The following is a 14,943-nucleotide window of genomic DNA, read 5'->3' on the forward strand; positions in this document are numbered from 1 at the left end:
AGAGAGAGAGAGAGAGAGAGAGAGAGAGAGAGAGAGAGAGAGAGAGAGAAAGAGAACACAGAGAGAGAATGAAGCAGAAAAAGGCTACATCGAGCCCTTATTTTTACTTTCAATTTTTTATAGCTTTTTAGACAAAAGTCTTCCATATAAGAAAAGAATCATTCCATAGATAAAACTGTTACACAGAAGGGAGTACAGAAGAATGTAGATTATAAGTTCAAAGCAGTGTTTCATTCTATAAGCTCATTATAAGTTTAAAGCAATGGTTTTATGTGGCCTTGCTTTATCATAGTGCACACTGGTAGCCTCATCCTTGGAGCTGACCTAGAATGAATGTTTTTCTTGATCATGAATGTGTTCCGAGCCATTTTTTTTTCCTAGCTTTATAGAGCTCTAGTTGCAGCTTTCAGTCTATAGGGGGCTCGAGATTACTTGTATCTGTTTAGGAGTTCTATAAAATCATTGTCAGGAATTATGAAATCATCAGTAAGTCTAAAACAGCATTACCATATCAAAGTACATCTCCGCCGGGCGGTGGTGGCGCACGCCTTTAATCCCAGCACTTGGGAGGCAGAGGCAGGCGAATTTCTGAGTTCGAGGCAAGCCTGGTCTACAGAGTGAGTTCCAGGACAGCCAGGGCTACACAGAGAAACCCTGTCTCAAAAAAACCAAAAAAAAAAAAAAAAAAAGGACATCTCCGTATTGACTCTGCAGGAAATCTGTCCAATGGGGTGGGTAAATAGCTCAGAAATCATTAAATGATGTCATAGAGGCAGGAAAGGCAGTAGTGAGAAGCAATCCTTGGAAGAAGTCTCTGGGGTTTTTGCCTCTCAGAGCCCAGCCCTCACAGCCATGCAAAACAGTGGGCCATCTTCAGAAAACTTGCTTGCCATAGCCTGTCCTAGATGACTTGTGTAAAGAGGGATAGGCTACAGAGGTAGGAGGGGTTTCATCGTTGTGTCACTATCCCAACCAGGAAGTCATCCGCTCACTGCATGTTGTTTTTGTGCTTGGGCCACGGCATGATTTTATCCAGTGTCCTAGAGGTGCCTGATGATACAGCAAGGAGCCCACAGCAAAGACAGGCTTGGTGATGTTATTAAGCCCCAAATCTGAGATAAGACCAGAACTCGAGCCTCATGCCACCCTGGGCAGTGCTCAGTTCATTTTCCCACACCATCCCCATGGCACTACCCAGGGACCACTCCCTGTCGTGGTTCCAGACAGGGAGGCATCGTCTCCTGACTTGGAACGGAGGGTAGCCATGGCCAGTGCAGCTCTCACAGGATTGTTTCCTCTTGCAGGCATCGACTACCGAGTGAAGACGGTCACTGTGGACAATGCGCAGGTGGCTCTCCAGCTGTGGGACACTGCTGGCCAGGAGAGGTGAGGAGCTGCATCCGCAGGTCCCAGACTAGGCCGGGGCTCCCAAGGAAGGCACACCTCTGACAGTGGCTCTCCCGTGGCAGATATCGCTGTATCAGTCAACAGTTCTTCAGAAAGGCCGACGGTGTGGTTGTTATGTATGACCTCACAGCCAAGCAGTCCTTCCTGTCGATCCGCCAGTGGCTGAGCAGCGTGGAGGTGAGTGAGCAGCCACCTTCCTGGAAGCTCTTGAGCTTACCAGACTCTCGCCTGCCCCCTGACTCTCCCTTCTGACCCTCTGCATACTCAGAGCCTGCCCATCCAGGGTTCTTCCTCCCCTTTGACCCTGACATCTGACGTCTTCCGCCCGAATCTGCCCCTCTTCAGCATCTCTCAGCTGGACCACGCCCTTTCTCAGCTGCCAGTCTGCATGTCTTCCATTACCAAGGAAATGAAGGAATGGGATGTAAATGGACTTAAGAGTTTCTGGGACAGTTGCTTCATACAGATCATTTCTCAACATTCCTGACCCTAAAAACACTTATGAATGTGAAGAACTAGATTTTGAAATGCCATGCATTAGGTTGTGTCTTCACAGAACTAATCGAGGAGGCAAATGAACTTAGACTTTGAAATTTGTGACATGATTCTTCTCCTCCTATCATCCTCATCATCATCATCCCCTTCCTCCTCCCTTCTCCTCTGCCCTCCTCCCCCTTCTTACGTCCTCCTCCCCCTCCTCCCCATCTACTTTATATGATGTTGGCAGGACCAAAGAAACACTACTGATGATCTAATCCAGTGGAGTTTTTAGACATCTGTCCTTGGAGACCTAGAATCACTCTGACATTTCCTAGAAAGTGGGGCAGGGCAGGGAAAGGTTCAGTGCTCACAATTCAGGGCCCTACACTCTCCTTTCTCCGTCCTAGCTGTCCAGCATTTTTCCAGCTTTGTACATGGGAGGTCTGCATACCATGTTGTTAGACAGCAGGGATTCCCTTGAAAATATTCAGTCTGATATAATCTAGCGTAATCCATCCCATCTCAGGATGAAGAAGCTGAGCTGCCATCTTCCCCAAGACCGTTCTTTCTTCCCCTAGCCTCAGACTTCTGCACACACATACCCAAATTGGGATGTGAGCTGGGAAGTCCTAATGTCTGGTACTGATGACAGTGAGGGAGACAAACACAGGACTGTGCTCTCTACTGTCACTGGAGGTCAATAGTCCCTAGGACTCCCAGAGAAACTGACTAGCAGTAAGAAATTTTAGAAGGTATCATTGCAGACTTAACATATGTTTGGGCCTTCTTCACACAGCCATGTATTGCAGACTTAGCATATGTTTAGGCCTTCTTCCACAGCCATGTGCTGAGCACTTGTGCGCCTCCCCCTGGTGGAAGGGATTGTCAGCAAGCACCTCACAGGACCCTTGACTCACCCATGGGCTTAAACACCAGGCTGAGGTGGTACAATTGTTCATCACTAACTTGGGATCTTCTAAGTGTCGGTAATTTGTAGTTTGAGGCTTGTCTTTTAAAACAAGTTTGACAGGAGGTGCTGACGAGCTCTAAAGGAACCCTGTGTGACCCAGCCTGAGCACTGGGCTCACCTGAACAACACTGATGGCAAGACCCTCCATATAGACAGACCACTCCAGGGCCTGGAAATGCAAAAATAATGGGGGTCTCCGGAGGTCTCATTAACAGGCAGACCCACTCATGGATGCAGGCATAAAGAATGAGATTTCAGATTTCTCCCAACTTCACAGGGAGGCCAGTGCTGCTGTTACACCCTCTGAATAGCCAGGCTCTGAGTCATCTGAAGAGCATCCCAGACCCCTCACCAAGACACTGCTGAACATGTGACCAAGTGGCTGCCCTAGGAAAGGCATCCAGTTCCATGGCTCAGGGTTCAGGGGCAAGTGTAGGAGTCTGTGCCAAATACTTGACTGTGCATTGAAGGTGTGGAAAAGAAGCATCAACAGATGTAATTATTCCCCCCTCCCATTCTTGAAAAGCTAAGTCACTCTGCCTTGGCAACCAGCAATCAGAGGTGTCAGGTGACAGATTAAAACTTGACACCTAATTTGATCTGAGGGGAACTGAAAATAATAAGTACTTTATATTTGTGGAGAACCTTATGGTTTTTTTTTTTTTTCCAAAGAGCTCAGAGCACTTTGCCAACTCCCTTGCCTGGAGAAGAAGGGCGGGAGGAGCTTTAATAACAGTCTTCAGGGTTTGAAGTCTTGTTATTAACTGAATGGTGGCCAGCTGTTCCCAGTGACCCCGCCCTCCTCCAGTCCACCTGAAGCCTGGAGAACAAGGCCTTAAATTGTTGTGTTTGCCATGAATGGAAAGCTCTGGAAGAGGGTATGGGGGAGGGAACAGGTGCTCTGGATAAGAGTTACAGCTCCCTGGAAAAAACATCCTTCCCCTTTCAGCTCAGCCACTTCCTGGCCCTGACACTTGGGCCAACAATTCACTGAAGGACAGGACCCTGTACTACTGGCTCCATGCAAAATCTACAGTGCATAGCATTGAACTTCTGAAGGACCCATGACAGAACAGCAGTGTGCGAATGAGAGTATTTAAGGACCCGTCCAGCTTGAAGGCAATCAGAGACCTGTCACATAAGAGAGCAGCTGGAGAATTGCTCTCTGGCTCTTACATTATGGCAAAAGTATCTAAAGATGTAGGTGAAGTTCACTTATTCCACAGTTCCTGAGGACCCAAGGAGCGATGCCTGGGCTGACTGCACTCTGCCAGGACCCTCTTAGTTGGATTGCACCATGGTGGATTCATCACAGTGGGAGGTGAAACCAAATCAGAGCCAAGGCAGTGGTGGTGCATGCCTTTAATCACAGCACTTGGGAGGCAGAGGTGGGTGGATCTCTGTGAGTTCAAGGCCAGCCTGATCTATAGAGTGAGTTCAGACAAGGCTACACAGAGAAACCCCATCTCAAAAAGACTAATAATAATAACAATAATATCAACAACAATTAGCCAGGAACTCTAAAGAACTATTTCATTCCCTTTTAAGTGACCTGAAACCTCCTGCTAGGCCCCATTTTTTCCTGCCTTCATCCTACCAAGAACAGAGAGAGTCCTTGAGGGGGGAGGTCAGTGTCAAACAAAGAACAACAATGCCTGTGTGACAAGGCAGCTCTGCCCTCACCCCTCCTGTCCTCACCATCCTAGCTCTCCCTGCACCAAGGCAGCTCCACGATGCCTGTAGGCCTTGTTATATGCTTGAGCGTGGCCCAGCCATAGTTCATGACAAGTGGACTGTGTGTCTCTGGAAGTCAAAGCCATCCATCCTTCCTGCCAGCTCTGCATCCACAGCCCACTTGCTGTCTCATCACCACTGGGAGAATGGACCTAACTGTTCTAATTTGGAGAAGAAACCAGTTAGGCATGACACATGCCTCGTTAAGGCCATGACAAACTAGACATCTGAAGATCCCTGAGAATCTGCATCAGGCAGAGGACACAGACCTGGATACAGAAATGTGGGCTGTCGTGTCTCCCATGTCTAGGCTGTAAATCTCCAATGCCCTGCTTATTGAACTTCAAATTTACTTTTTGATTTGTAATCATTCAGTTAGCACTATATAGTAAGGCCTGTACATTAAGGAAGTAAAAAAGAAAATGGATGGAAAGATGAATCCATATAGATTAACATCTCTGAGCCTGACAGACAACACACATACACACACAGACAATGCAGGCACATACAACACAACACACACATACATACACACACACACACACACACACACACACACACACACACAAGTGAGCATGCACCTCACTTTGGAGAGCAAAGAGAGGAAGTGACTTGTCCAAAGGCACACACAGCGTGTGAGGCACAGCTAGAACCCAGGGCCCAGGGCTCTGCCACCGCATTCCACTTCTCTCCTCAAGTGGCCCTTGCTACATCCGCTGATGCATAGGTGCATTTGCCTCTTTTCCAGACCTACTTGCTCCAGCCTCAAAACAGAACAATTCTTCAACCAAGGAGGTTCTGGCCCACCTCTCTCTCCATTCCTGGTTGCAAGCAAAATCTCAGCCTGTGACCTTTGTCCTTGGTGACAGTGTACAGCAGGGAGCAAAAAATAGCAGTTTGATTCTCCCCACCCCCCATATTCCAAGCCGAACTTGAAGTGCTGGCAGTTTAAAACGAACTATACAAATAAATCTTGTTTTGACTCATAGTCCGGGGGGTGGATAAATATGGAAACCCTCAAGATATAATTTTGCAGTCATTTTTTTCTTAGCATAACGGCATGCTTTAATGTGCTGAGAGAAAAAAAAATTCTGGCTCCAGAGAAATAGCATTCTCCAGCTAAGTGCTTCTTGATGCCTCCAGCAAACAGATATTCACACATACACAATCACGAATGTGAGTGCAGGCGCACACGAACACACACACACACACAGACACACACACACACACACACACATACACACACACACCAGCTCAACCCAGCAGCTGCACACCCTGGGCTGAGTGACAGTCTTCTATTGAGTTGACAGCTCTTATTCTGTAAAGTTAGAGATGATGATCTTAAATTTCAACAAATCTATCTTCCACTGCACTCAAATACAGAGAAAGGTGACCATGGCAATCCAAAGTATAGAGAGATTTCTCTGCTAGAACTTTCTAGAGCAGAGACGTTTCAGAAAGTCTATTTTAAAAACCAGAGACTAGAAACTCAGAGAATGGGAGCTACTAGAGGAATTATCCTGAGGGAAGGTAGGTAGCAGGGCCCAGTCTCCTAAGGACAGATTGTGTGCCCAGCCAATGAACTAAGGCCTGTTAAACTGGCCTGTGCTACATATTCTGGGATTCTTGGGCATTATCAACAGCAGAGGATAAGGTGGACCTGCTCACCCAAGTCTCCCAGGCTTAGCAGAGGTACACATTTAACTTCCAAAAGGTGTCCTGCTGGAGGTGTAACACAGTGGCAAAGTGCTAGCCTTGCACAGGAAAGACCCTTCGTTCCATTTCCAGCACCAAAATGATGACAAATTTAAAAGGAAAGTGTTGTCATATCTAATAGGTAAAATTATCTGTCTCTTTGTACCAAGTAGTACAAGACGGGCAGAAAACCTAGTTAGAAATAAAGAAGGGATAAACCTCAGGCAGGTAGTTCAGGAGTCAGGGAGGATCCCAAGACAGACATTGAAAGACAAGCCTCTCATGACTCTGTGGGTGACGGAGTGATGAGGACTTGTAACAGTTAGCACACTCTCTGGCCTTGTGTAGTAAGTAGTCTCATTTAACTCGGAGCTGGGCCTTGTTCTCCATTTTCAGGGCAGCCCACAGAGGGGAAGCCAGCTATCCAGGGTGTTTGTGTTAACAGACGGGCAAGCAAAAGATAGAAGTGGGATGCAGCTGGGTGCTTGACTATTCTTCTGCTCTCTTTCCAAGCTCTCCCTTCTCTCTCTAGGAATGGCTCTCAAGGAAGTTTGCCCTTCTCCCCCAGAGCAGTGTGCCATTTGATCTGCAGAGGGTACATATCAGGCTTGAGACGTGGGCCCCACCCCATCCTACCCAGACATTCAGTGTGGATGGAACTTCCCCTTTGCGAGGAAGATTGTTGCAGCTGTGACCCATTCCACTGACTAATAAAACCTGAGTTGGAGTTCTGTCCCAAGATTCCAAGCTCGGATGCTCATCTTTTTAGAGTTTCCATGTTAAGAAAATCCCACAGACCTTAGTCATTCCTTGCACATAAGTCTACAAATATATCTTTCTCGCATGCTCTAAACAGCAAGTCTTCTGGCCCAGTTCCCTGCATCCTTCTCTCTGCTTCCTTTTATGTGAAAAGCTCTTTGCATAAGTATTCTGTTGTCTGTGCAGTCACAGGATGGGTTGGGGCACTCCCATTAACTAACACTCAGCTAGTAGGGATGCCAGCAGTCTGTATTTGCTGTTAACTGGGTTTCTCACTTTGGAATAAGTGAGCGATGGTACAATTTACTTATCAACCACCCATGTGACTTAATTTATTCTGGTGGGTCAGAAGACAGGCGACATCACTGTGAACATAAATTACTCTCTTCCCAGCGGGTGCCATTTTTAGAGTGCTCTATTTAGTAACATTCTGAGGAGCAGAGTGTTCCTAGAAATGTGAATCTGGACAAAAAGGTCAGAGAGTGATGGGACCTGTGTGCTAAGTGGCCTTCATCCCTCTCGCTTTGTGGCCAGATGTTCCACTGTGGCTCCTCTGAGCCTGGTGTCCCCATTTAGCAAATGAGAATTACTTTCTCCTACAGAGCTGCAGTAAAAACGAATGTGTGGATTAAGGAAATATAGAGGATTTAATTTCAGAGGTAACTGCATTTAAAACTTCAAAACAGGTGTTCTGATCAGAAGGACTTTGGCCATTTGCCTGAGAGCTGAGGCAAAGCAGTGAGATGTTTTGGTGAAGCCATAACTTAGGTTTATAAGTGTCTACTATTCTACAGCCCCTCTGTTTAGCAAAACGTTCAGCTCCAATGAATAACTATTCGTTACCAAATTATGATTAAAAGCCCTTAATTAAGTAGTTCACAAAGTAAAAATAACAACCTTTTAAAACTTGAATGCTACCATACTTACTGGATGGCTGTAAGTCCCAGAACCATTGTTCTGGGATTGAGTTCGTACATGAAGCACACTCCCCTTTTTGCAGATGAGGCAGAGCCCCCAGGGTATGGCTGATATCCTACAGCCCCCATAAGAGATAACACAGTTGTCACTTTGCATGAAGTCATCACTTCTGGCCAGAGAAGTAGGGCTGCCACAGCGCATGGCTCTTCCTTAAGCTGGGCCTTCTTGGGAGTCCAAGTGACGTGAGACCCATAGCACCTGCCTCCAATTAGGCTCACAGAAGCCACTTACGGAGCTCTTTGGCCCAGTCCTATGGCTCAGATTCAGATGCACCCCCAGGGAGCTCACATGTCACAGAAGCTCAAGATACCACTTCTCATCCAAGTAGCCAGAGATCAGCTCCAGGATCTGCTGACTAATATCTGAGGTTTGTTCTGGTTTGTTAGACTGGCTCTGGTCATTTAGCAAGGCTCTCAGTGGTATTGAAAGTCATGGGAGGAATGCACGACCCCTTGGGGTCCACAGCCCTATTGGCATCCTTGCTGTCCAGAGCCCTGCCAGCTCCTCCTCAGCACAGGTGGGAAAACAATGTGCTTTCTACAAGAGCCAAAGGGGGATGGGGGCAGGGAGAAACTGAGACAGACTTTCAGTGACTGGGATCTTACTCTCCATTGCTAGGCTCACCCTCACGTGAGTCTGGATCTTTCCCCATGAGCCTACTATCTGGCTTCATCCTGGGAGGCTTCTCTTAGTGGAGGGATGACCTATCTGTTCTGCAGGAAGCTGTGGGAGACCGAATTCCTGTTCTGCTGCTGGGCAATAAACTTGACAATGAGAAGGAGCGGGAAGTGCCCCGGGGCCTGGGAGAGCAACTCGCCAAGGTAAAAAGCCCGAATTCCCCTCTCTCTAGACAGGGTAGGGACCTCCAGCATTCAGGAGTAAGCCCAAGAGCCTTGTGGGGAACTTGTGGAAGCCCTGTGGACGGGAGGCAGTTGAGCAGATACGCCTTGGCATCTTGGGTCTGGGGCATGTACAACTGCACGGAAGTGAGATGTGAGACGGCCACTTGGGAAGCATTGGGCAGAACTGTCCTAAAGCCTCTTGTGTGGAGCGTGGGGTCCCAAGTCCTGAGAAAGCAGGAGAGTTCTCCTCATCTTGCTCGGGTACTGGGATCCCACTGTCTGTATCTCTGCTTGATCACCATTGAGGATGAAAACCTCACCATAACCAGGCAGCAGTGTGGACCACTCTGCCGCAGAATGTTTTTCATAGAAGATGGAGCCTCAAACTGAGCACTGAAGAAAAACTCAAGAGAAGCTCTGGAAAGTCTGAAAAGCATCACCCTTTGGGCCCATGAACAGGACCAGCAGGGCTCAGCAGAACCTGGGGGTGGGGCAGATGAGAGGGCAGATGAGGCAGCAGGACCAGACCAGGGGCGGTGCAGACCAGGGGGTGGGGCAGACCAGGGGGTGGGGCAGATCAGGGCTCCTCTTTGGCTCCCTTCTCGCCTCTGGTTTAGTGGATCTGTGTGCCTGGGACTAGGGAGCCCAGCAGCCCTGTGATTTATGATTCCCGAACTTCGTAGTTAACACAGGACTTAACCTCAGAGCTGGAGGAGAGCACAGATGGTCAGAACCAAAGGAGAAGGGTGATGAAGGCCTGAGCAGGGTCACCAGACAGACATGTACACAATTCTGAAACCCAAATGCTTTGAAGATAGGAGAGTTGTTTGCTTGTTTTGTTTTGTTTTGTTTTGCTTTTTTATTCCGTCTAGCAGAAAATCTGACTGGAACTGACATGAGGCTATTTATGGACTTTATTTCACTTCTAGTGAATATTCAAATGTCCCACTTGAGAAATATTAATATATTTGATTATAGGGTGCTGTCGCAGACCTACCGAGGGTATTATGCAATATTTAGTATCTATGTATATTGCTTTCCTAAAATTAAAAACTTTAGATTTCCAAATGCATCTAGATAAAAATATTTCAATTGAAGAATATAGACCTGGATCATCATCATCATCACTACCACCATCATCATCACCATCATCACCGTCATTATCCAGTTTTTCTCTTATGTTTTCTCTCTTTCGTTCTTGATTCTATTGTTGAGGTGCAACAAGGTCTCATCTACTTCAGGCTGACCTCAAATTCTGATCTTTCTGCTTCTACTTTCAAGCCCTGGGCTTACAGACGTGTGCCACCATTCCCTATTCACACAGTGCTGGGGCTCATACTCGGGCTTCATATGTACTTGGCAAGGGATCCACCAAATGAGCTAGACCCCCAATCCATTTTTTTCTTTTCAATTGGTAAAAAACAAATGTGGAGATGGGTGCTGAATTCCGAGTCTGTTAGTGCTAGGGTGAACATTTGAAGCTGGGAGGCAAGTCATGTCTTCCGGGTCTGGGTCCTAGGTGTTCTTTCACAACTCCATCCTTGAAGTGGTTCCTCTTACAGCCTCCTCCAGAGTCAGTGTTGGACAGAAAGAAGACAGTAAGGTGTAAAGCATGTGGGGTCAGGGGTATAGGCCAGAGCTGGGCCTCTGGGTGTGGATGAAGAGAGCAGAGTTGGAAGCCGCTGTTTTCAAAGCCTCCTGAGCTGGAGTCTTCAGCGTGCACACTTAGCCAGCCCCGGTCACCATAGACACCAACCTCCAAAGAGCGTCCAAACCAAACCAGAGCTCGATTCCATTAGCACTGTTACCGTGAGTAAGCAACTTATTGATGGAGGTGATCAATGGGCCTGGAGTCTTTGGCCAGAAGCCCCCATGTCCCAGCACCACCTCTGCCTGATGAGTGATGAGTTCCCCCATAGCCCTGTGCTCAGAGCTAGGCAGCCAAAGTACAATCTTACTAGAGCCCCAAGACATCTACCCAAGATCCACAGAAGAGCAATGTCCTGTAACAGCGGCTTTAGGGGAGCTCTGCTGTTGGCTAAGTGCCAGACCCGAGAGGACCTGCCACGCTGTCTCTCTTGACTAAGTTTCCCTGCCTGGAAAGTGGGAATAGTGTTGCTTGGCCTGGCCTTCCTACCTGCTTCAAAGGCAGATGTGAACCTGAAACAGTCAAGTACATTCTCAACGGAGCTTCAAGCGAGGGTAAAGCACAAGACGGCACTAGGGGGCTGTAGCAGCGTGTAGCTTGCCGATAGCTACATAGAGAGCTAGCATCCATTAAGGTCCCAAGGAGGAAGAAACCAGCATGGTCAGGAGAGGGGTGAGGGCTATAGATAGCAGCCGATGGCTCTCTCCTCAGCTTCCTCTGGTTCCCCAGCTCTTCTGGTTTCCCCCACATATCCTCTCTGCTCTGATTCCAGGAGAACAGTTTGATCTTCTATGAATGCAGCGCCTGTTCCGGTCACAACACCAACGAGTCCCTGCTCCACCTGGCCAGGTAGGAAAGTCATTCGATGAGTGAAACATGCTGAGCCAAAGGGCGGTCAGCCAGTGATGCCCACCCACCATCCCCAGCTCCTGTTCGCGGCACATAGGGGCCTCTTGCCTTCCTGAACCCCCTGAGTGCAGAGGCAGAATCAGGACTTTGTGGGGGAAACTTGGGGCCAAAGCCAGCCTTCTGAAACAGTAGTTGGGGGAGGAATAGCACCCCTTCCTGTCTCCTCTTCTGCAGTCCCCTTCCTTCCCAGAGGCTGGCATCTGCCCAGAAAATGTGCCTGCAAAGTGTCCTATCAAGTTGTTTTGGGGGACAGGTTGCAAGGGATTGATGGATCTGAAGGGACGGGGGATGAGTGGGATTAGGGTGCATGATGTGAAATCCACAAAGTATCAATCAAAAGGTTTTTAAAAAAAACTAAAAGGAAAAAGCACATCCTCCCCTTAGTACTGACTGATATCATGGCGGGATTAGTTGAGGGCCAGCGTGGGAACAAGTGGAGTTTGCAAATGTGAGCTCTTGGGGTAGAGAGTGAGGAACCAGAGCCATGTGAGGCTGGGAGAGAGGGAAGCACACAGGGCAGCCACACAGCAGCAGGAGCAGTGCTGAAATGACCAGTCACATAGACTCAGTCCCCAACCTGCCTACACCAAAAATGAGGCAAACCAAACCACACCAGGAGCCTTTCAACACTCCAGCTTCTGTCCATCCCTTCATCCATCAAGTACTGAGTGGTTCCCATGTTCCACCCAGTACTCATACTGGGGCATCTGAAAATACTTGACTGTGAGCAATTAAGACCCAAGAACAAGAATTTGTCTATGGGCTATGTCATATACTGAGGGGGAAAGTTCTAGACCCTTCTCTGCCCAGTGACTTGCTGGCGACACTGGGAATGTAAGAAAATCAGTCATGCCTTCCCTGCCTGCTAACAGGTTGTCAAAATCAAAGAGGACACGGGAAACGAAAGTGCCGGGGAAGCACAGAGCAGGGACAAGACCTTTCTTGTTTCTGTCACCCCTCACCTTCTACGTTTAACCTGGAGCTGTGGCCACAGGCACTGTCCTTCTGCAGAGCTGACAACCAGTCATAAACATTTGCTGAGCTTCAGATATGTGCTGGTCACAGTAATGGCTGTGAGTCACTAGGATAAAGACACAGTATCGGTCCTTAAGCAAATGCATGTGACCCTGAATGGCACGGTCATCAAGAGAAAGACCAGAGTGCTATTAGGCACAGAGGTTCACCAAGATGGTCTAGGGTAGCTTCCCAGCAGAGGTGTCTCTAAGAGTCCATGGTGACTGAATTATCTGTCCTCACAATTAGTCATGCATTTGTGTTGTCAGAGGGATGCTGGTCCACAGGGCCGGCCCCCAACTTAGCCGTTTCTCTGCTGCTGACACCGGCTCTTCTTTTCCCTCATCCCCCACTGTCCAGGTTACTCAAGGAGCAAGAGGACACAGTAAGGAAGGACACCATCCAGGTTGGCCCCCCTGCCAAGAAGAAATCCTGTTGTGGCTGACAGTAGCCCCCCATCCCGAGCCAGCCTGCCCATGCCCATGGTCACCTTCAGCCAGCAGCCCTTCAAAGCCCGAGGTCACGTAGCTGCTTGAAACAGCACTTGGGCTCCTATACAGCAACACCTGGCAAGGCCCACTCTGCCTTGCCCTTGTTGATGACTCGCCTCCCCTAATGGAAGGAAACACCTGCAGCCAGGAAGACTGCTTTTTCTGTATTTTGGAATCTTTTCCTTCTTCTCTTCTACACCCCAATACCCACTCCTTCCCCTCCCTCCTCCAAAGTGGTTTTCTGAAAGAAAGGAGCAGATGGGCTTTTCCAGAAAAGTCACCACGTGCCTTCTCCACCTCCCTTCTCCTCTCTCCATGCCCTCAGGAGTCTCTGCACTGTAGTTGCCATGGCAACTGCAGGGGTAACTTGCTGTTTCTTGAAGGCCAAAGATGTGCCATTTGGGTGATTCTGGGGTGGCCTGTCTTGCTTTGTCCCCTGCTCTCCAGAAACCAAAGAGCTGCTCTTGGCACACGGGTGATGGACCTTGAGATACTCGAGTATCTGCCCCAGCTCCCAGGGTTCTCTGCTTCTCCCTGAGTTCCTGAATACGAGCTTCACAAGCCTGTCCCAGCTAACGCTGCTGTCACTGGATCTGTGCCTGTGGGTCTCTGACATGTGTTTCCTAATGACCCTGCAACTCTGGCTCCGGGGTGAACAGTGGATGACAGCTCCATGCCTGGAGTTACACAGCACACATACTTTCTACTTAACTTTGAAAAAGAAAACCGAAAGGGGAAGCCATCTATGACTAAAGACAGTGGCCATTTCTGAAGGCTCTGCGTAAGTTTTATGTTGTACATAAAAAGCATTTTCTGAGGGTTTCTCCAAATACCTCTTTGGAAGAAAATCACATCTGATTATCGACAGGGTAGATTGCCAGGTAGGTGTGTGGAGGGGAATGACATCCAACACTAGGTCTGTAATTATTGGCTTCATTTATTTCATTTTCTTTGATTCCAGGAGATCATACTGATTTTTATTTTTTTTCCAGCTTGAGACATTTTATTACACATTTTCAGATGCTGATTTCTAGGTTTAAGGATAAAATGCATTTAAAAAACACATATATATGGGATACATTTCCTTTGTGTGAAGAAATACAAATGAGGCGTGAATTAATTTTTAAAATGTAGCTGTTACAGTGACATTTTGCGGATGCTTGAGAAGTGAGCTGCCTCTCGCCACTGATGTCAGCAGAGGGCACTAGGCTTCAGGGAATGACCTGAACCTTGTAAGGGTCCATTCCCTGCTTCTGGTCAGCACTAAATGTCTGGGTGCTAGAAAATACATCCTTGTCCTAGATGGAAGGTAGGAGAGAAAGATCACAAATCACTTTTCACAAGTGATTGACATTTGTCTGACACTGTCTTCTCTTCTTCAGTAGAAGAGCCAGGCACCAGCCCAAGGGAAGGTGGGTGACCCACATCCAACAAATGAGGTTCACTAAGAGGATAGAATATTAAGGACAAACTCCACATAGCTAAATAAGCAAGGAGAGACAACAAGCCAGAGTTCCTAGGCATGTTGTACAGTCTCTTTCCCAGACTCCTCAAAGAACAAGAACCCCACAGTCATCGGGCACATGCCTAACTGCTTTCGGAAGGCTTTTCTCCTTTTCTGATGTAACGTTTGCGGGGACCAGAGAGCCAGTGGAGGATGCTTAACAGAACCCGTAACCAAGTGCCTTAAGAAAGTCTGTGATCGCCACAGGCTGGCTTCCACCCTAGACCCCTACCTCCATCAGTTAAAGGTGGGGTGGCTTGTTTGATGGTTGGCAGCTCTCTGCTTGGATACGTAGGATGATGTGTGATGACACTGATGATATAGTCATTTTCCTTCACAGGCTGGTCCCAGACTTGAGGCTCAAATCTTTCCCTAGGGGAAGGGCAATGGTAGTAGTTATGTTTGTGGTTTGGAGCATACAGAAGAGGCATGGGAGTCATTCAGAAGTGGTACTCACGCTGTGTGTGTGTGTGTGTGTGTGTGTGTGTGTGTGTGTGTGTGTGTGTGTGTGT

At 48.0% G+C, this 14,943-nt stretch overlaps 1 protein-coding gene across 1 annotated transcript in view; it reads left to right on the forward strand.

Moving 5' to 3' along the window:
- The window catches only part of Cracr2a (calcium release activated channel regulator 2A), an 88,198-nt gene extending 73,277 nt beyond the window's left edge, over positions 1-14,921 (forward strand). Inside the window, exons 14-18 of the mRNA XM_028754489.1 lie at positions 1,305-1,386; positions 1,470-1,584; positions 8,743-8,844; positions 11,286-11,362; positions 12,797-14,921. Coding sequence (XP_028610322.1) covers positions 1,305-1,386; positions 1,470-1,584; positions 8,743-8,844; positions 11,286-11,362; positions 12,797-12,881 — 461 coding nt within the window. The 3' untranslated portion in view covers positions 12,882-14,921. The remainder of the gene's footprint in view (positions 1-1,304; positions 1,387-1,469; positions 1,585-8,742; positions 8,845-11,285; positions 11,363-12,796) is intronic.
- The last annotated feature ends 22 nt before the right edge of the window (positions 14,922-14,943 follow it).

Source organism: Grammomys surdaster, unplaced genomic scaffold (assembly GCF_004785775.1).
Source record: "Grammomys surdaster isolate TR1022 unplaced genomic scaffold, NIH_TR_1.0 126013, whole genome shotgun sequence".
Lineage (NCBI taxonomy): Eukaryota > Metazoa > Chordata > Mammalia > Rodentia > Muridae > Grammomys > Grammomys surdaster.